This window comes from Nomia melanderi, chromosome 3 (assembly GCF_051020985.1).
Source record: "Nomia melanderi isolate GNS246 chromosome 3, iyNomMela1, whole genome shotgun sequence".
In the NCBI taxonomy this organism is placed as follows: Eukaryota; Metazoa; Arthropoda; class Insecta; order Hymenoptera; family Halictidae; genus Nomia; species Nomia melanderi.
In genome coordinates this window covers 9,890,907-9,911,632 of record NC_135001.1, presented here as the reverse complement: position 1 = coordinate 9,911,632, position 20,726 = coordinate 9,890,907, and the positions used below count along the sequence as shown (strand labels likewise).

The following is a 20,726-nucleotide window of genomic DNA, read 5'->3' as shown; positions in this document are numbered from 1 at the left end:
ATGAATCGCGATGGACGTCCGGGATTTTCGAATTCCATTGTTCTTCAATTTTGTTCCGTTAATTTGGCAAAGAACTTTGTTACACTCGTGTTCATATGTTGTTTAACATAGGATTGTTGGTGATTGATATAAAAATTTCAATTTGGTAGATTAATCAGTGACAATAGGAAGATTATAACGATTGTTCCTTATTGAATGTTTCAACTCGTTAACTGTCGAGTCGGTAACATATACGGATTCATGAAAAGCAAAGATAAAATTGATTAATTTCTCGAAAATCAGATGTATGGTTCGGTTATTTTTTGAAATGAAAAATGTTTGATACCAGAAATTTAATGGCAATAATTTTATATCGATAAGAGGAATAAGAGCAATGCTCGATTTGAAATTTGTAATTAATAGTGTTTACCGAGAAAATTCGAAGGAGTTAACAGTGAAAGAAAACTGTGCTTGTAATTTATTAACTGGTTGAATAAATTAAAATATATACTGCCAGTAGTGTGTACGTGTGAAATTAGCTCGCTTCCTTACTGCCCGGTAGATCGATCGACGCGAGTGCAGCGAAATACTAACAAGGTATTAAATAGAATTACGATGGGACATTAACGCAAAGCGCGACTCGTTACTAACAACAAAACGTAAATGCGAAGTCGTTAAGGAAAGTATTATAGTTTATAATCGACGGTACACGATGTACAAACTTGTTTCCCGCGCATAACCGTCGCTCAAAGATCACGCGACGAGAAAAGCTACGAAAATCCCTCTCATATTCTTCGAGATCCCTGCCAGCCGTGCACCCAAGCCGCGGAGGAAGGAAAAAATCGTGCGGAACAAGCTCAAGGAAGTTGCGGTTGTCGGCGTGCAACGCTGATAACAACCTATATCGCAATTACGTACGTTTCGTTGATATTGCGGCATTATCATAAACAAAAGTGATTAGCATATCGCGCACAGGAAAGGGAGGGATTATATTTTAGAGGTATATAAAATATATAAAAAATTTCAAAGCGGAGCACCTAGATTTTTTTTAAATTTACATTCGATAACTATACTATTTTCAGAGAGAAAATATTTGTGTGGACGTTGTTGCGTTAAATTTGATTTCTTTGTAAGAGAAAAATTGGTAGGAACTTGTACGACTGACAATATTGAAGGATTGTAACATTCGATTGTAGTGTAAATCCTCGCGATGATAAGTTTAAGGTCGAAGCAGATGAGAATTGTATCGTGTCGTTTAATATGCGAAGTAAATATAGCCTTTAATACAGGAAATACATTTCCATTTAATTTCCGTTTCCATAAATCGTACCATAAAAGTAATTCAATTTGCATACATACACACAATCTCACTTATACCGATCGTAATCTACTCTCGTTCCGAAGTGCATATACGCCGTGATACATTATGTACGTATGTACTTATGAAAATAACGGAAGCCCAGTGATTTCTATTCATTGCCGGCCGAAAAAAGTTCAATTCCTACCTCCTGGAATTGATAAGTACGCGAACTGAATTTCCTTCCCCTAAAACAACCAAGTAAATAAATTTAATTTCTACCCGCGAAATACACAAATGAATATTATGATTTCTTATACACTGATTATAATAAAAATTTTTGAGTGTCCCATATAAGATATGTAGCTTAAGAATTCTTTTAAACAAGAACCTCAGAAGTTACTTCACTATGGTAATCATCATTACCAAAGCAAAATTCAAAAATTCTCATCGACCAATTATTGGTCGCTAAATGTCAATTAAAACTGAATTAGCCTTAACCCTAGATCATTAAACTCTACACAACCAATAAACACTTGTCCCGCATACATAAACAGCTACAACAGTTACTTTGACAAGACATTAACCCCTTACGGTGAAATGACGAGTATAGCTTGTCATTAATTTTCCGTGACAAACCGTACAATGACGAGTCACACTCGTCATGCGACTAAACGATTAAATCATACAGGAAAGGGTTAATGCTCTGAGGTCAAAAACAATTTTCAACAATTAACTCTTTACGCACGAATGTCGACATTTCGGCGAGACGAAATTTTCATATTTGGAAGACTAAGTGGTAAACAAATGATTCGATTACTCGAATAGCAAGAGATCAGCACGTGGTTTCCTATTTTTCTATTGTTCGAGTAAATGATATACAATTTAGCTTCATCTGTTGAAGGTTTTGTATGTTTCAGAGTATCTTCGTCCGCAAAGGGTTAAATTATCAAAATACCATGTGTCCATGTTCGACACGGTACAACCCTTCAAAAACCATCACATTACCAAATTAGCGGACAGTCAAGTAGTCCACGGTTCGCGATGCTTCCCAACAACCGATCATCTAGTAGATCGGTTGAACGTGTCGAACCGAATCCCGATACCAGCTCAAAAGTGAGCGGCATCGTCGATCCCATATCCCGATTCCGTACTCGTCGCACGGTCTGCCACACTTTCTGCTCGTGACACAGAGTGCCGTACGGTCGCGGCGGACGCGGGCTACCCCGAGGACTACGCGAAGCTTGGCTCTTTGGTGTAGGTGAGCGGAGTTTCGTCGGTGTCCGCGTAGGTGTGCCGCGGTACTCTGTGTGTCCGGAGGACCTTACGTGTGCGCGGACCCTGTTCGTGGACCCTCTGCGCGTTTCCACCATCAGCAGGAGGTGGATCGGAAGCGCGCATGCTCCTACGGCCGAGAATCTCCCCAGTCAGGGTAAATCTGCCACCGAATCAAGACGTGGTGCGTGTCGCGTCGTCCTATATACGATATGTCGCGCACAAAGACGCAAGGTTCTCGCTGAGAGAAAAGAAAAAAAGTAAAAGAAATTATCGAAAAACCCGCTTCTCTAAACCGTGATCGCTATAAAACGGGGATGAAATCTTCGATCATCCACCCCGCAACACAACCACCTTCTCCTATTGTGTGAACAGTGCGAACGATTGTTCAGTGTGCCGCGGACAAGTGGATCGAGATCGGTGGTTCTAGGCGGAGCGATTCGAGCACGTGAGGACATGTCGGGAAGAGGGTCGCCCGGAGCCCTGAACAGGGCCGGCGCGAGGACAGCGGAATCATAGCCTGTCCCTGAAACGCTGCAGCGATCTGTTGACACTGGAACGCTGACTAAGTCTTCCGTGCCAGAGTGGAGACTTTGAAGAGACCCTCGCGGCCTGTAGATGCGGCGGACCCTGATCTCGTTTCGAATTCTCTCCGGCGTTGGAGGATAATACATAGCACGGGACAATTTTCGACTTACTGTGATCTTGGCGTTGAATATTCGAGGAAAAACGTTTAACACATTCGGGTGTCGTGGTTATAGTGTCGGCTACTTGTTTCAGTGAGTAGCTATGGTCTGAAAACAATTGTCTCGATAGACTGTTTTCGGAAGAAGACATCGGGAGATCTAGTGCCTAGCTAGTAGCGGAAGATCGGGACTCCTCGGAGACCGATCGAAGAGTTCAACGAATCAAGTTCAGCGAGCCTGCCTCTGTGACGATCGACTCGATTTACCAGTGACACGTATACAAGTGTTTGCTCCAGGCACAGGCTGGTACCGTTCTATCGAACTCTGTGAGCAGTGTTCGGAGGTTCTAGGGATTGTTCATGGATTATGGTAGAACGGCACCCGTGATGATCAAGTGAACGAGCTCGGGCTGATCCGATCGACTCGATTGATGCCCGGCCGAGCCTCGGGATCTCGGTGAACGTTGGTTGCCGGTTCGGACGCGATGGCAACGCGATCGAGGTAAGGATTTTCCCGCCGTTGTGTACGGGTACGCTAGTGTCAGTGCGTGGGGCGGTGCGTCGTTGGTCCAGTGAAGAGGATGTGAATCGCTTCGGGTACCAAAGTGAACGCGCCATCAAACAATTGCGGACATGGCTTTGAGGTGGCAGGCGAGGCTCTCCATTGCTGCCATACTCTTCATGTGTACTGAAGGTAATTATCGATACGACCACTCTTGGATATAGCGTCTTCGGGGTGTTGATCAAGATGAACTTTACGGGTGGGATTAGAATTTGGAGCAACCGCGGTGATTGAACTTACAATTGTCAAGGAATCGTTGAGACGTTGTGTATTCGGATTCATGATAATGGATTGAGTTTCTGGAATTATGTGAGAGTAATTTTTATTACCGATTTGAATGGGGGATAGGGGGAACGTGTATAATTCGCTGTAGATACATTCGTTAGATGACAGGAATTGTAAAGAAATTACGGGTATCTTTAATCAACTACTGCTCAGTGTATTGACTCTTGAGCTACACTCGAATGTGATACATTTAAATTGTTTGTATGACATAGTGGAAGGAATAAGTGAATTGTTAGATAATGGAACCGATAATACTTTAACATCGCTTTTCACATAAAGGTTTAAAGCTTCCACTAAGAAACTTCTTCGTGTTCTTCATTTTTTACCTAACAGCACTTCTAAGATACTGCAAGCTTAACAAACTCGCAAAGTTCAAACCTTATACCCTACACCGATAATCACCTACTCGACATTAAGAAAAACTGAAAAAGTAGGATCACTTACTTCTCGACCAGTTAATAAGAGACCGAGATTTTCAAAGACGACAGTAATTATCCAAACAAGGATCCCACCGTATCTTTGATCGTACGCGGAACAGGCACGTCCGCGACCGCCAACCGACACGCGGCCGCCGTCTTGGAAATCCGTGACCAAGCGGAGGTAACGACCGGTGACATTTGGGGGTCCGCGTAACAATCGGGCCAGAATCCCCGTTTGATGGCGACAGACGGACCGTGAGGAGTTATTCGATCGAGAACGTAGCAGCTATCGAGCGGCAAAATGGTACAGCTAATGGAATTACCGTCGTGCATGCGTGCGTGCGACGCGAATTTATCGTATGCATTATTCATAAGTCAGTCGCCTGTGGCCCTGCCTCGGGAATGATACACGGAGGGCGTCGGAGGGGGCGGCAGACTAGAAAGCGAGCGAAAGGAACGAGCGAGAGGCAGAATGGTTTTTCTTTCCGCCGTGAAACGCGACACGGTGGTCGTCTGTTACACGAAGGCCCGTTAATATCGACCACGCAAACTAATTACCAAGCTCGCGCGTCAGAACGCCACGAAAATGAAACGCGCCTACCTAGTCGCTGCCGCCGCCGTCGCCGCCGTCGTCGCCCTGGGACAACGCTACGTATACCACGACTTTACACCTCGTTTACGCCATTGTCGTTCTAGGCGAACAACTTTGGCAATTTCGTTCGACGCTACACACGCCCGCGGCTGACTTTGTTCGCGGCGCCAAGTTTGCTCCGGTAAATTAAACGCTTGTCTCGGGACCACGCGATTTCCAGCCGCGGAACTTCCGCCGCCGTGTCGCGTCACGGCCGACCGAAGATCGCGGCTCCCTTGTTCGCGCAACGGCACACCTGCCCGAGGGATTCGATCGTTTCGGCCCGCGTTAATCTATCACCCGGCATTCTTGCCTCCTGTCCGTGACACGTTCATCCCGTATTCATGAATGGGCGGACGCTCAATCTAAATAATCTCAATATTTTACGGAACGGCCGACTTCGGGGTCCTACATACGCGTATTCTATAGAACCACCGGGGATTTTTGCTGCTCGTCGAAAGCCGATAGATGTTCGCATGTGGAATAGAATTGTCATCACGCGGAATGTTTAAGAATCGGCAAATCTTTGCTTTGTAGTTAGTATACAGTAACTGAGGTTAATTTAGAAGTAAACCTTCTAAATTAATGAAATCTGTATAAGCCACCTGATTGTAATCTTGAGACAGTTTCATGAAAATATTTCATACTTCGTAGTGGACAGATTGAATTTATTTCCGGAGTTTGTTGGAGGAATTATTAATTGAGATTATTTATAAAAGTGCGCAGAATTATTCTAATCGGTGATGATCTTGATGATTAATGTATTATGAAGCTTATCATCTCGTAGTTCGCATTAATTTCGGAGAGCTTCGTTGAAGTGCGGAAACTGCTAAGTTATTTGTATAACGCGTCGTGTGGTAACGCGTTTGAAATGGGACAAATTAAACCGCGCGCGCCGAGGTACAGACGACTCTTGTGGGAATACCAAGTTTCCTGGGATATACTCGTTCCGGCGAGTTCGCCTTCCCTAGTTTTAGCGCATCGTTCTGCTATCTTGAATGATTCCCGCGTTCTAAACCCCCACCACGTCACGTTGGTGGGCTCGGTCGTCGTTAAGACGTACGAACCGATTCTTTTAATCGTTCGCTAAAGCGATCGTTACCGTCGCGTTCATTCAAGGGTTGAACGCCGTGGAAGTAACGACCCCAAATTGCGAGCGTGCACCGAAACGACGACCCACTGACACATTTCGCCGCGCGCTCGTTATTTTTATCGACGAAAATTACTCTGACCGATTGCGTCGATCCTTCCGTTTCATTAATCTCGCCGTTCCATGGGAGGAGTAAAGATCGACAGCCGTGGCGAGGCGATCCGTCTCTGGCACCGTTACCGCGTTGAACGTCGGACAGTTTCGTGAAAGAAAATATACGTACCTGGTGTACGAATATAATAGAAATATTTAAAAATGTGATAGAAGTAAATTATTTGATTTTACTGTGTTCTTGGGAGCTATTTGACCCAATCACATCTACTTTTACTCATCACCAATTTATTTGTTGGATCATTTATAATATATTCGCGTGATCACTATGTTAGGGGTGTTTTTCAATTTGGCGACAGAACGAGAAAATTACAACTAGACTAGAGGATTATAACTAGGAATTTTAACTTTTCAATGATACGTTATGTGTACAGATAAACTGAGGATCGTAGTAGAGTTAACCCATTGTCTATTTTATTCGCGTTATACTCGTGAAATTGGTTAATTTTCAATAATTTAAGAGAATCCAAAGGAATATTCTGTTTACTTCGAAGACAAAGCATTTATAGTAGCAGAACAGTTTACATTATATGAAAAAGGCCAACTGAATCGTGTAATTTCCCTTCCCTCATTTATCTTGCTACATGTCACCATTTATTTAATATTACCTATAATACAGAGAAACCTCGGAATTACAAACGTTCAGTCAATTAATTACCGTAATTTGATTTAGGTCGGGATGAACGGTGACTTCTACGGTATTCAACGTGTTAAACCCGACACGCGGATACGGGTTGTGCGTTCGACCTCACTTACAATTAATCGCAAAATATTATTTCACCGGTGCTCGCGTGTTAATTACGAGCGCTTGTCTCATTTACATCCGAGCACCAGGCCGGTCGTAGCTACCTGCCGGCGATACCCGGCGGACGTCATCGGGGTCACTTGGTTGAATCGTAGACAGCGCGGTACACAGTGTTGCAACAACGCCGACAACGTCGACGCAGCAATAAAGTTTATGCTAATGGTCGTTATAAAATCCGTCGTCGTTTTATGAATGCCGTTACCTTCGTGTCCGCTACGCTATCCGATTTGAAACAATGCGAGTGGATATTCATCCCGCGGGAATAACGTTTGGCTGCTCGGAAAGTTTCGACTATTTTTGAAGATTCGCGTAAGCCTTGCGCTTCGTCGTTGTTATTCAACGAAAGCATTTGTTTCCTCCGAATAAAAAATTTCTTTCTCCGAGACTTTCTTCAACTTCGTTTGCGAGAAGATCATGGATTCGTTGTATGCATACACATTGATATCAACGCCTCTTGCGTATAAATAACGACTCGTCCTTTCCCGTGCACCGTGCCATACCGGTGGACATGATAAATGAAATCGACGATTTATAACGCTAGACATCGGACTGTCACGAAGTAACGGCGGGAAGCTAGAAAGTTAGAGGGTGGAGCGAACCGGGCGCAGCAAATGGAACGTCTTTCTCGCGCAGTTATTAGAACGGCGCGGAAAATAAATCCTCAAATTGCCCGGCGTCCTTCTATCTCCACCGAAGCCGGAGGAAGGTGGTCTGGCCGAGGCAGAGTCTTTTTTCAATTCGAATGGAAATTACATCCAGCGAAACGCTCAGATTTTTCGGGCACTCGGCAGCAACGCCGAAGTGCAAATTGGAAGCTCCGGACGCCGCGGCGGGCGAGTTTCGTTGATAGTTTCGTGTTACCGGAACGATTGAAATTCTGCCAACGACCGGCCGTAAACGGTTTGCGGGCTCGTTAATGCCGTTATTACTCATCCTTAATGACCGACTGGGAATTTAAATATTCGCTCGATACCGGGATCCGTTCACTTTTTCCGGTTAGACGATCCATGGACACCGGGCATCCGCTGCGATAACCGTCCGGCGTTGTTGCGTGAGCCGTCTCCGAGCGACTTCCGCCGTTTTCCCGGCCCCTCGCCCCTTCGTCCCTTAGCAGGCTCGCTCGCGAACCACCCCGAGCTAACCTGGAACTTTTGGGAATCTTATCTTATTGCTTCGCTTCGTCGCCGCCGAGTTTCGTGGGTTTCGGTGCACGCTATCGAACTCGGTCGACGGAGAAGGAACCGGCGTGATTCCTTTATCTGGATGATAAATTGGACTATCCCGCGCCCGTCGCTCGGCTTCATGGTGCGGGAGGACGATCGCGACTACTCCCGCATCGAATCGAAGCGTTATAATTCCCTCCGACGAGAGAGATCGGCTGATTTATGCCGGATTCAATTTCACGGAAGCTCGGCAACGCCTCTCTAGGTGTTCCGGTTCGTAATTCGTACGCAGTTGGAACGTTATCCTCGTTAATTCGAGATTAATGCGGGATTCAATTTGGAGAAAGTACAGTAACGCGTCTTTGGTTGTTGGAATCTGTTTGCCCCGTGAACGGCATTGTCTGCGTTAATTCAAGATTTACGTGGGATTTCATTTTGGAAAAGCATTGTGACCACTTTGCTTGCGGCAGACTCTTACTCATTGATAGTCACGGAATTATGCCTGCTAAAGATAGATCATATTTCCAAGGCAATGTTGAGATTTTCGTAGACACTAAGCCCTCTCGCATTTGGCTTTATATTTCTCCTAGATATACTACTAGGAGTCAACAAACATTATTCTAACATCGTTTCCTTGACCCACTTTCCTAGACCTTAAACCTCTCATAGACCCTAAGCACTAAGTTCTGAGCATCCAGTGATTAACGTTTCCCCGCTCCTCACAGGTAAACGACTGATTAATGACAACCGATAATTTCATAGGAAATATGTTCCAATTGACCCTGCAATTTCGAAAGACCCACTTCTTCCCTATAATCGTGAGGGAACGAAGGCGCCTCCGCCCGACAACGGTCCGAGGGAACGGTAAAAGTGCACATTCTTCGCCAGCGTAATTCCCGTTCAAAATAACGGTCCGCTCGTTTCGCCGGGTGCTCCGCACGGCATTGTCCACGGGTAGGAGGTAAATCTACGGTGAGGAATGATTTTCATTCGTCCGCTCGAGCGCCGAGCTAAGAGGAAAAAAGAGGTCATTACGGGAATTAGCGAAATGGAAACGGGCCGGGGACTTCGTTTCACTTTCCCGGGAACGGCGCGGGGCAAAAACGTCGAAACCCGTTTCCACGACCGTATCCGTCGCCGAATTCTATTACTTTGTCTCCACCGTTTCCCCGAGCGGCGCGCGCGGCGGACGTTTTTCGCCGTGGGACGGCCCAAGGACAATAAAATCGCCCGCAAGAAGGGGACCGGGCACCACCCGCGAGATGGAAATCGCCTAGACGAGACGGAACGATTCATTCGTTCGCAACGGGCGTGGTAACTCCCAGCGACGCGACGAGTCGACTTAATTACGTCGTAAGTCCATTGCGAGGAAAGTTCTGGACGTCGAACGAGAGGGGCGGGTCATGAAAAACGTGCGAGCCGAGCAACTTTCTCGACGGCCGTCCGATCGTTCCGTCGCGCGACTTTTCTCCATTAGACGACCCTAATTTGATACTCGCCGGCTCGATCGGAAATTTCGCGTGGCAGCTCGATCCTCGGGACTATATTATTTTAAAATAAGCTTCTGCCGGTCCGCGGCGCTTCGAAACTTTGGGGGGAAACTGGATTTCTGCGGAATCGTTTTATCCTCTCCTAGTTTTCCCTCCTCACACCCTAACCCAGGCCTTTCCGAACCAGCAACCAACGGAACCCGGAAAGTATGACGAACCTTGAAATAACTTTTCGCTATAATAAAACGCTGCCACTTCCACGCCGAAGAGTTTGTCCCGAGTTGCACCCCGTGGCCCGGGGCGCGGCTCGTTACCGCGCCGGATCTCTTCTTTCGGCCCTCGTCTCCCAGCCCGAAGGTACTCGGACAGACGAATGAGAATAAAGTGGCCGGTAATTATTTTCACGCCCCGCGAGTCGCCCGGGCTTCACCGTTTATCGCTGGAACCTCGGAGCTACGGTCGGGTTTTTGATACCGGGGAACCGTTCCTTTTTGTTCGCCGCGGGGGTGAAACGGGACCCGCTTTATTAGTATAGAGGAATACTAGCTTAATTTTGGGTTATGCTGCGGAGGTTCTTCTTTACTTCGTGTATTTAGGCGAGTTGATAGACGGAAGGTGTTTGAAAGGAAGCGGGTCAAATTAGGCAGCGTTATTTGAGCGCGAATGACGTCGTTTTGGTGACATCAGACTTTGATGTTTGGAAAATGAAATTGAAACTAGATAATTTAGTTTGTAGAAGAAAGAAGTGATATATGGTTCTATTTTTCTTCTTTCCTTTGTCTGTTCTTTTAAGAATTCGATATATTTATAATTTAGCTTCCTCGAGGTTCTGTGTATCTTAAGAATCCTCGACTCTGAATGTCTTCGGCAGCAATATGCTGTTCGTTAATATAATCATAGGATAATTAATTAATATTGTAAATAGTTTTAGTGAAATTGTTGAAATTATTGTTAATTATTGGATGGCTAAATAATTATAGTTCTTGGGGAATTGCAAGGCCAGAACGAGGATTTTCGATATTTATGGTACGCGAGATTGTTTAAAATCTGAAATCATTATTAAAGTTGCATTAATGTTACCTCTTGTGCACGTGTATCGAGATTAAAGCTAGATTAACGGAACGTAATAATTTATAATTATATTGAAATATATGCAAATTCATTACGTGACATTTTTCCACGAATTTTGTACGAGGTAAAAAATGCCGAGGGTGAGATATGCATTTCGCGTCAAATTAACGTGAACACTGGCACAAGGGCTAATGGTAATTGAACCGGTCATTTTGAAAACATGACGGAAATTTTAATTTTTGCGCTTTTAAATTTAACTCGCCGTTGCGACGAATATTAATACTTCTGTAGCCCGTGATTTCCTTCGTTTCGGTGAAACCGAATGCTTTTTGAGAGGTAATAATTTTATGTCAAAGTGATAATCAGCCTGCAATATGATGTACTTTTACGTTCGCAATTGCTGAAGCATGAACTCGTTCAGCCCCATTACGAAATTTTTTAAAAAGCATCGCATCACGACGAATTGCAAACAATTTCGTTACAATAGACGCGTTAATACAATAAACAAACTCCTCTAAACTTAATTACGTCCAAAGTACCAACAGTATCAATACGCAGTTCAAGATTCAAATTCGGACTAGGAAACTTTGAAAGATCACCAACAATTAAAATACTCCCACACGAACTCTCCAGGTGCGAAATCAAAACTTTCACCGGACAAATCACTCGGAATACCAACGTCGCGAGTCGTTCCCAAAGCTGACACCTGCGGGGCCTGATACTCGAAAACTCTCGGCGACTAGGAAACATTAAGTTCCGGCGTGTTTTAATTACGAGCCTAAACGCGAGTACCCTCGACCCGCTTAAACGCGGGGGAGAGCTTGCGTCAGTGCGGAGCTGCATTTCCGTGTCACGTGACGGGTGACGATAACCTCACCAAATCATGGCCGTTCTATTATTTCGTGACGTGGCCCACTTGTCCCATAATGGATACGGAAGTGTCGTCGGCGCGTTTTCACGGCGTTGCGACCGCGCCTAGAATCGACCTTCGCCAGCTGGATTCGCGCTAGAACGAGAGAGACGGAGTGAGGAAATAAGAGAAAAAGGCGGCGGAGAGAAAGGCAAGGGGTAAATAGGATGGACGCGCGAGAAAGAAGGACTGAGAGAGAGGTTTCGAGCCTTAATTAATTGCTTTTATCTCCGGCTACTACCCCCGGCGACCCTCTCTCCTTTTGCTCTCTTTTGACCCCGCTTGTCTTCGCCTCTTTTCCTTTTCATCCGCTCAGCCCAATGGAGGGGCAACTCGTTTGGAAGGAAGAAGCAATGAAATCTGATCCGTGATCGTTAACGGGTCTAATAGAGCCGATACGGCGCAGCTTATGCGCCGATAAATCGCGAGGACGTGCGTGCCAGTGCGCGCCAGCCCTCGACGACGATCAACGGACTGCCACTCCGCGACGATACGGTGATTTATCGTTCTCGGAGATTTTTTACGCGGCCCCTATTAACCACACGCCCTGCCGTGATTACTATCCAGCTATTTATTATGGAGGCATCCCTATTATTGATGTTATTGTCCACGTGTTTTCAATAATGATTCTCTCAATGGAATTCGACGCCGATCGTTGATCAATGCATTCGGAGCACGTACGAGATGGAATCCTCGGTTTCTAATTATTTCGTTCGGAGAGTTCTTTTGTAGGTAGGGCTAACGGTATCGATTCGGTGAATTGCGTTGTGGTTAACAATTACATGTTGATAATCGAATTGAAACAACACCAATAGATGTTTAACTTGAAACTCGTTAATTTGACTGCATATTAAGAAAACTTGTGCTTTAAGGTGTTGAAAATTCATCAGCAGTATTCAATTTCCTTTGGAAAGTATAAGCTCACTTTTATTTGCCATTCAAACCTTGTTTCACACCGTGTCGCAATTTTTTCGGTAACCCGTTTGAAAAGTGTAACGACATTTATTTCAAGTGATCGATAGCTCTACGAGCGTTCTATGCTATTCTTCGGTGTTTTTTTGAATGAACCGAACACCATGGTCCACCGTCGCGGTAAACTTGTTTGCACGTTACCCTGGTATAATTGCCAAGCGAGCGGAACTTTCGAGCGGCAACGGGACAAATAACGCGGCGCCGGGCGCCGTTGTTCGACCAAATAAATTACAAAAGCGGCCGGTTCGTTGTTATTCAAATTTTCCGGTTGATTTTTAGCTTTTCAACCGACCGGAACCGACGGATTTAATTTACCTTTCCTGCGAGGCTATTCACCGTTTTATTATCCCGCGAACATAATCCGCCGTCCGAAAACGGATTCATCTCTGATCGCGAGTTCTTGGAAAAGTATAGAAAACCTGCCGCGCTATTGGCCGAACATCGTTTCGATAACGCGATTCCTGTTATTACGATTATTTATTTCTTGAAATATCTTATTTCCCGGTAGAATTATGTCGCTGCTTGCTAAACGAATCTTTCGACAGCGAGAGGAACCCGTAATACGTTTACAATCGAATGAATTTTCATTTAAATGGCTTTCCGAAAATTTTCATTTTATTTCCCGCGAATGGCAACCAAGCTACATTTATCAATGTAGCTTATACAATGTATATTGTATCATATACAATGGACGATTTATTCTACTTCATTTAAGCGTTTGTTTCTAAAATCAAGCATTCACTCGTCGAGCATTCGAAAATATTCGGTGAATGAAGCATTTGTTTATAAAGTCAGTTTATAGAATAAAGCATCATCTGCCGGGAACGAACGAATGCTCGTTTGGACTTCAATTTTATCGGAATAGGAGGCGAACGAGCATTCGTGGGGCAAACGCATTTTAATAAAATTCTTTGACGGCGACAGAAATCCGTAACGAGTTCGCCAGAAATTTTCCCGACCTTTCGTTCACTGGAACAGTGGTTTAATAGGAACGTACCTCGTTGACTTTCATTGAATGCATAAACGTTTTAGCGATGCATGTGGCCCAGTTATGATAACTCCGTGTAGCGTTATCCGGCTTCCAACCGCGTCGAACGCCCGTCTCCTTCTTTCCCTCTGTGGAGATGCTTTCCCCTATGCGTGTCCCGGTCGTAATTAGCATAAATTGTTACCACGAAAATCCTTCTTACTCCCTTGGGCGTTTTAAGCTCCGGTGGAACGGAACCCGCCCTATCTCGGTCCGAAAAATTACCGTAAACTGGTTCTGAAGGCGTGTGAAACGGAAATTTAATGGGGTGGAATTGTTTTACCGAGATTTAGTAAGTGCTCGAAGGATGGTGTTTCACCTTTTAACTGAAAAATATTTATAGAAAATGTTGTGTCAACATCGAATTTCTTAGGAAGACAATCGGTATCTTTGACAGTACAATGTCGTTAGTGTTATGTATGAGTATCGATGGTAATGACTTCTTACAAAAGGAGAACTGTGTTTAAATTTTATAGTACAAGATAACGATGTTAAAAGAAAATTGTTCAGTTTTCACGCTTACAGTATTTTTTTACAGAAACTTTTCAATTTCGGAAGATTCATGATGTTAGCTAATTTATAATGTTGTGGCTTTTATCGTAGTGCGGCTATAAATAAAATCAAATATGAATAATGTTTACACAAATTGGTCGGAAATATCATTTTCCAGTTACGATGAATATTTGGTTGCTCTTTCTGTCAGAGATTTATTGAGAATAAAGTACCCCTTGGAAAGATCGTCGTCAAACAAATCATAAACCAAGGGGTAGGCAACCCTCCCGACTTTTCTTAATCTCCTAACGCTTTCTAAGGGTCTGGGGTGTCTTTTTGATCCTATACCAGTAAATCTTAACAAAACGCGTAGGGAAAGTTTCTATAATCCAGATACAACAAACGAGTAGTGGTTCCATGTGAAGAAATAATTGAAAACTATACAATATAATCTTTGTATACAACACTCGATCTTTGAAATAATGGTGTCACAGAATTTTACTAACCTTAGAATGTCACTAACGCTCGCGTGAGAAGGAAACTTCCGAAGCAAATTGTCACGAAAGCGAAGTCTCCTATGAGAAAATTACATCGTATATTTTCAACCTATTTTATCATGCAGGAAAACACCCCAAAAGTATCGCTTTTAATCTAATAACATTCAATGAACAATAACGTCACCATATATAGTAAAGACACTTGTGCCGTACATGACTTAATCGAGGATTTTTACATTAAATTTGGAAAACACTCAAACACTAACAGAACTTTCTCTTAGGTTCCCAAATCACCCCATCCTCGCTGCATTTTTCTTAAGCTATTTTTCGTGAGTTTTTCTCGAGATATTCGTCTGACTTCAAGATAACATCTGCATGGTCGTCCAAGTTATTACTCTATAAACATATTATATTCTAAGAATAAATAACATTTCAAAACATTAAATGAATACACTAACAGCATTAAAAACTTTCCAAAAAAGTAGTTGAATCGCAACATCATTTCGTGTCCCAATATCCGCGTTGCGTTCGCGATTTTATTATTCCGAGAACACCCCGTAAAATCCGGCAATCTCCGTAAACAAGCAAACGCAAATAAAATATATTATTGTGCTTCGATGTCCACGCCGAAGGGAATTTTAATGAAACCATTACCGTGGTTCTAACAAGCGCAGAGTCCGACGTAGTCCGGCGAGATTCGGGTCGCGGTCTCGTTTAAAAATTGAAACAACCGGGCGGAAGTTATCGCGGTCGCGTTATATATCAATATTCCCGTCGTTTTGCTCGCGTCTTGTTCCCATCCACAAATCATCCCCGTCGCGGCGGCGGCGGCCGCGCGAAAGTTATGCGGGCAGGCCACGTACGCGTACACGGCGGCTATTTATTTCCTGCAATCTGCGTCGACGAGAAAAAATAACGCGGGTCGCATAGCTCCGTACCCCGGCCGCCGCCGGAGACAAATCTATGATGCGGTCACGCGACCGCCCCCGCGTGATTAAATTACATTGCCTATTTGAAAGATAAGGAAACCGCTTTATCGAACTTATTTATCGAACCGCGGGAGCTTTACGAGCTTGGTCGGCTCGAGACCGATCTCTCGAACTGGTTGCACCGAGTTGGCCCCGTTTAACCCCATGTCATACGATATCGTGTCCGACTCGTGAAGAAGATCTTCGACGAACGTTAACAGAAATAAATGTCGCTCGATTCTCTTAAGTTCAAATGAAGTAGTATTTTTGTACTGTCAATCGTTAAGCGTTGAAGTTAAAAATGGATATGGATGAATACGGAATTTTTTTTTGTTTCTAGTGAATTATTAATTACGAAGTAATTTTAACAAGTGGAATTGTGATAGAAACGCTTGTAGTTTCCGAAGTTTTTGGTCTATTGATTGATTTGAGGACATCCGTGGAGTATCAAAATTTTACTGATATACGATGTGATTGAGATGTTGCGAATAATAATAGGAAACATTGATAACCAGCTTAGTTATTCGAACAAATTGGATGTCGAGTGTACCTCGACGCAGGGCCACGGACGGTTAATTCTTTGATTTACGCTAAATACGCACCGTGACCCAGGCCGGGACAGTTAACGGTTGCACGGCTGAAAAGAACAGCTTGTATTCATTTCTCTCCGGTGCGGCCGCGATTAGCCCTGCGAGTTCCTTTATTGCGCGGATTAATTCGTTCCTTCCTGGGCAATTTCTCGGCCAAGGAAGTCGGATAGAACTTATTCATTCTCGCGTGGTTGCGCCCCCAAGGAAAGAGATTAATCGACTCCCGCTCTTTTTCTTCTTGACGCTGTAATAATGTACTCTCGGTCGGTTTCATTCAGCTCCGCGTCATGTACTTCGCGTGTACTCGAATAAATCTGATCTCGCCGCGGCTGCAAATGAGGTCCGCGCAGTACAAGCCGCTATCGTGCGCGTTCGATCTTTTCATGAAACGGGAGTAAACTGTTAGTGGCTGTTGTTTGATTCAGCGTCGCGCGTAGGCAGAACGATCGCCGGAGATTAGGGGGTTGGTGTGTTAATCGTTTTCTGTGCAACGACGCATTGTGTGTTTATTATTAGTTACGAGGAAATTCGAAGAGTGTATTTCTAAATGAATTTTTCAATTATTTCCCAATTTCTCTGGATGTCAATTTTTGTTTATCAATTTCTCTTGACATAAGTTTTCGGTAATCAATCTCCCTAAATGTAAATTTTCATTTACCAATTTCTCTAGACACGAATTTTATTTACGAATTTCTGTAGATACAGTTTTATATACCTATCTCTCTAGATACAAACTTTTCATCGCTAATTCTTCAAACGTATCGCCACGAAATACCTCGATCTTCTCGTTAGATCTAACATAGTTAGATCTCAAATACAGTCATCTACGGATTAGATAAAGTTTTCGAAAATGTGTGTGAAAATAGATTTAAGCGTCGTCGTGAGAAGGATAACCTAATAAACAGACAACCAACGAAATATATCATAAACCGGAAAACAGGGGGCTCAGCCCGAAACAGGATCATAACTCACGGGTAAATGATCTTTCAACGGACGTCTGGAGGGGTTCTCCCGTAGGTCCAGAGTGATCTAAATATTCAGATCGCCAATGAAAGCCGGAAGCTTCCCTCGCGGTCTCTCCGGTGGCTCCCGCCGGCTCTTTCTGTCTAGAAATTGCGGCGAAGAACAGGCGAGACGAGCGACACCGGAGGAGCCCGGGCTCCCTTAAATACCTTAATCTGAAACGCCAATGCGATTCGCGTGCAAATCCTCTGGGCCAAGGTGCGGCAATAACGTCGTCGGATAGGGGATTCCACTCGAAAGTAATTCCGACCTTTGACACGCGCCGCTAGGGACGCAGACACCGCAAAGATTATTCTGGTAGCGTTGTCGGAAGCGGGAAGACCGAGGGAAAGAATGTGTCTGCGGTGGGCCGAATTAATTGTCGTGGAAATTGACCGTTCTGTTAAGCACGGAGATTGTGGGTCTGCTGGAAATCTTTATTTGATGGCGAGAATTGTTAGCGTTTATACTAGTGTTTAAAGAGATAAGAATAGCTTAAAAAGAGACAAAATTTGAAGTTGAGTAATTTAGTGGACGTTACAAATGACACGTTATTTTTATATTTAATTGCCTTTCTCATCAATATATTCTTCTCAATCCACTGCCTCGATCCTAAAGAGATAAATTTATAAGGTATTGGTTAATAATACTCGATAATATTTATATTTCTCGATAAAAATAATTCTTTCGGAACAGAAATACTTAGAGCAACCTACGCAGATTATTTCCTACGCATGAGTACTTCCTACGCAGAGTACTTCCGACGCAAAATATTTCCTACACAAAACACTTCTCACGCAAATTTTCTACGCAAAGTATTCTCCGTCGCGTATCATGTATTTATTTTCAATCTATATCTTCAATACGCGCCGTTTACATCCGCAAATACGCTTCCACGGCTAATGTACCTAATTTAATAATCAATGTGCAGAATAACAATGAACCCTTATACACAAACAATCGATGAATAAAGTTCAGTCTGGGGAAACGCGCGAGAGTTTAAGATCAGAAAATAGCTCGATATCCGGCGCACGAATACGGCTAGACTTGTATCTACGTTCCCCAGAAACTTCCTGTCTCTTCGATGGCAGAACTTTAAACAACAGACGCAAGGCACAAGAACGGAACACGCTTAGTCGCACGGTGGGCGGTTAACCACCGAGCGGAACCTGTTTACTCGTAAACGTACAACTCTCAAACAAGACGCGCTCGAGTCGCAGGCGAAACCGCGGCGGATCTCGCGAAGTTAATTCTATAAACTTAAGATTCGTGTAAATGGATCCCTGTTCCCGTCGATTGTCTCGGGCCCCCGGTCACCGCAGCGCGCGGGGAACGTCGAGAAATCGCGGCGAAGAAAGTGGCGTATCGCTAACCGTCCTGAATGTTCCGCCATTCCCGTGGAACAATGTTATGCGCCGTCTCTATCGTCGCGCACTTCATGATACTGCAATAACCGCAGCTGTTGCAATATCTATCCGCGCTCTACGGTTCCCCGGGGCGCGTCTTTCTTTTCGGCTAACCGCCGGCTGCAATAATTTGCCGTGAATTTGCAGATCTTTCGCGAAATTCAATGGAGTATCCCAGCGTCTGTGTTCGTTAAAATTAATTACTATTAGGGAGCCTGAGTTATTGGTGTTAATTTGGAATGCTGGAACTGCTCTGGACCTGCATTAGGATTTTAGAACTGGTTTACAACTATACTAGGATTTGGAAGTGTTTTATAACTATATTTGGATTGTAGAAGTATTTTGGAAGTATACTAGGATTCGTATTATTTGGGAACTATTCTAGAATTTTAAAAGTATATTCGGATGGTACAAATATACCTAGAATAGAACTGTGCTTAAGAAACACCATATTAGATTAACTACCCTGAAGTTTTCAGTGAAAACATTTTTGCCTTTGTTGTTTTTATTATTTTCACGACATTTAGTTTCGTAGAACAAGTGCAAACGAATGTTAATTTCATTGTAGTTACGCAAACGTTCCAGAGGCAGCGACACGAAAATAATGTGTTTACTTATCCGCATATTCATGTCCTTTTTTTCTGGAAGTTTATTCAGTCAATTCCTGGTACACAAAGCGTGTAGCGGGGATGTAGGAAATTTCCAAGTGAGATGCGACACAGATTGGCCGGTCGACTCTATCAAGTCCGTTGTCCGGCCAAGCGCTGATAACATCCCTTTCACTGTGATGAATAGGGGAATTTCTTCTTCGTCGGTGTCCTATCCAGCATCCCCGCGCGACTTTTTTCTCTAATTAAACTGCTCGAACGCCCAGCCAGCCTGGCAAGAGAGGACACGCGTCTCTCTTGTCGAATGTTTGCAACACAAGAAAAAAACAATCGGGTCGGGCCACTCGGAAGATAGAGTGGCTGGGAAACCTTGCTCCACTCGACCCTCGCTGGGCTTTAATTACCGTCTATTTATGCTAATTCCTTGACGAAGTAACCGTGTACATTATAATTTACTCTCTCAGACAATGTACACAGAGATGATTAATTGAATCTTCTGCGAAGGCTTCAAACTTTTTATGTGTAGTTGCTGTAGATCTTAACAGAAATTGATCGACTACTACTCGAATAAAAGGTTCTGCATTTATTATTCACATTATGAACCATTCCAAATTATTATAGACGTATTATTCGAATAAGGATTGTCCTGAATTCGGACTTAAACTTGTGCCTACGTATTATGGTACGCTACGTAGATAGAGTACGCTCTGCAACACGATTTTCCACCTTTTCCACTTTCCAATGTTAGCGCAAAGATTATAGCGCAAAAGAAATAAGACCGCTTCATTCAGCAAATTTTACTCCAAGCGTAGGAGCTAATACATTTCGAGAAACATTCGCTCCTTCCTAAATGCGTGGAAACGAATGGATCCCCATTTTTCCTCTGGCAGCACGGGCATAAGGTCATTGGAAATTGTCATCGCAGTTTATCATAGTAGGCCGCGGGAGTAATTCTATTTTCGCGAGGATTTATCGTCACTTTCCATTAGCCGGGGTAATTCAACGACCGTAAGGTACATCCCGACGCGGTCAATCATTCTCGGCAATTACGTTGATACGCGTCCAATGGAGAACCCAACATCTTGTCTGCTGTCATACAATATTTTTAAATTCTTCTACACTGGTCACTTAATAGTTTCGTGCACATCACATATTCGAAACTATTAAAAATATTATAATAACAAGAACAAATAAAATAAAATAACAGTGATAATAAACATATTTAAATTTTGAATGTTCGATGAAATATATTTTTCGTTTATGCGAACCTCTGACAGGCTCGTCAAGAAACTCTACTTTCAAAAGTCATTTTATTGACATAAAGGTACAAA

At 43.7% G+C, this 20,726-nt stretch overlaps 1 protein-coding gene across 1 annotated transcript in view; it reads left to right on the top strand.

Moving 5' to 3' along the window:
• The first annotated feature begins 2,701 nt into the window (after positions 1–2,701).
• The window catches only part of LOC116431772 (zwei Ig domain protein zig-8), a 46,452-nt gene continuing 28,427 nt past the window's right edge, over positions 2,702–20,726 (top strand). The window contains exon 1 of the mRNA XM_076365626.1: positions 2,702–3,930. Within this exon, the coding sequence (XP_076221741.1) occupies positions 3,870–3,930 (61 nt within the window). The 5' untranslated portion in view covers positions 2,702–3,869. The remainder of the gene's footprint in view (positions 3,931–20,726) is intronic.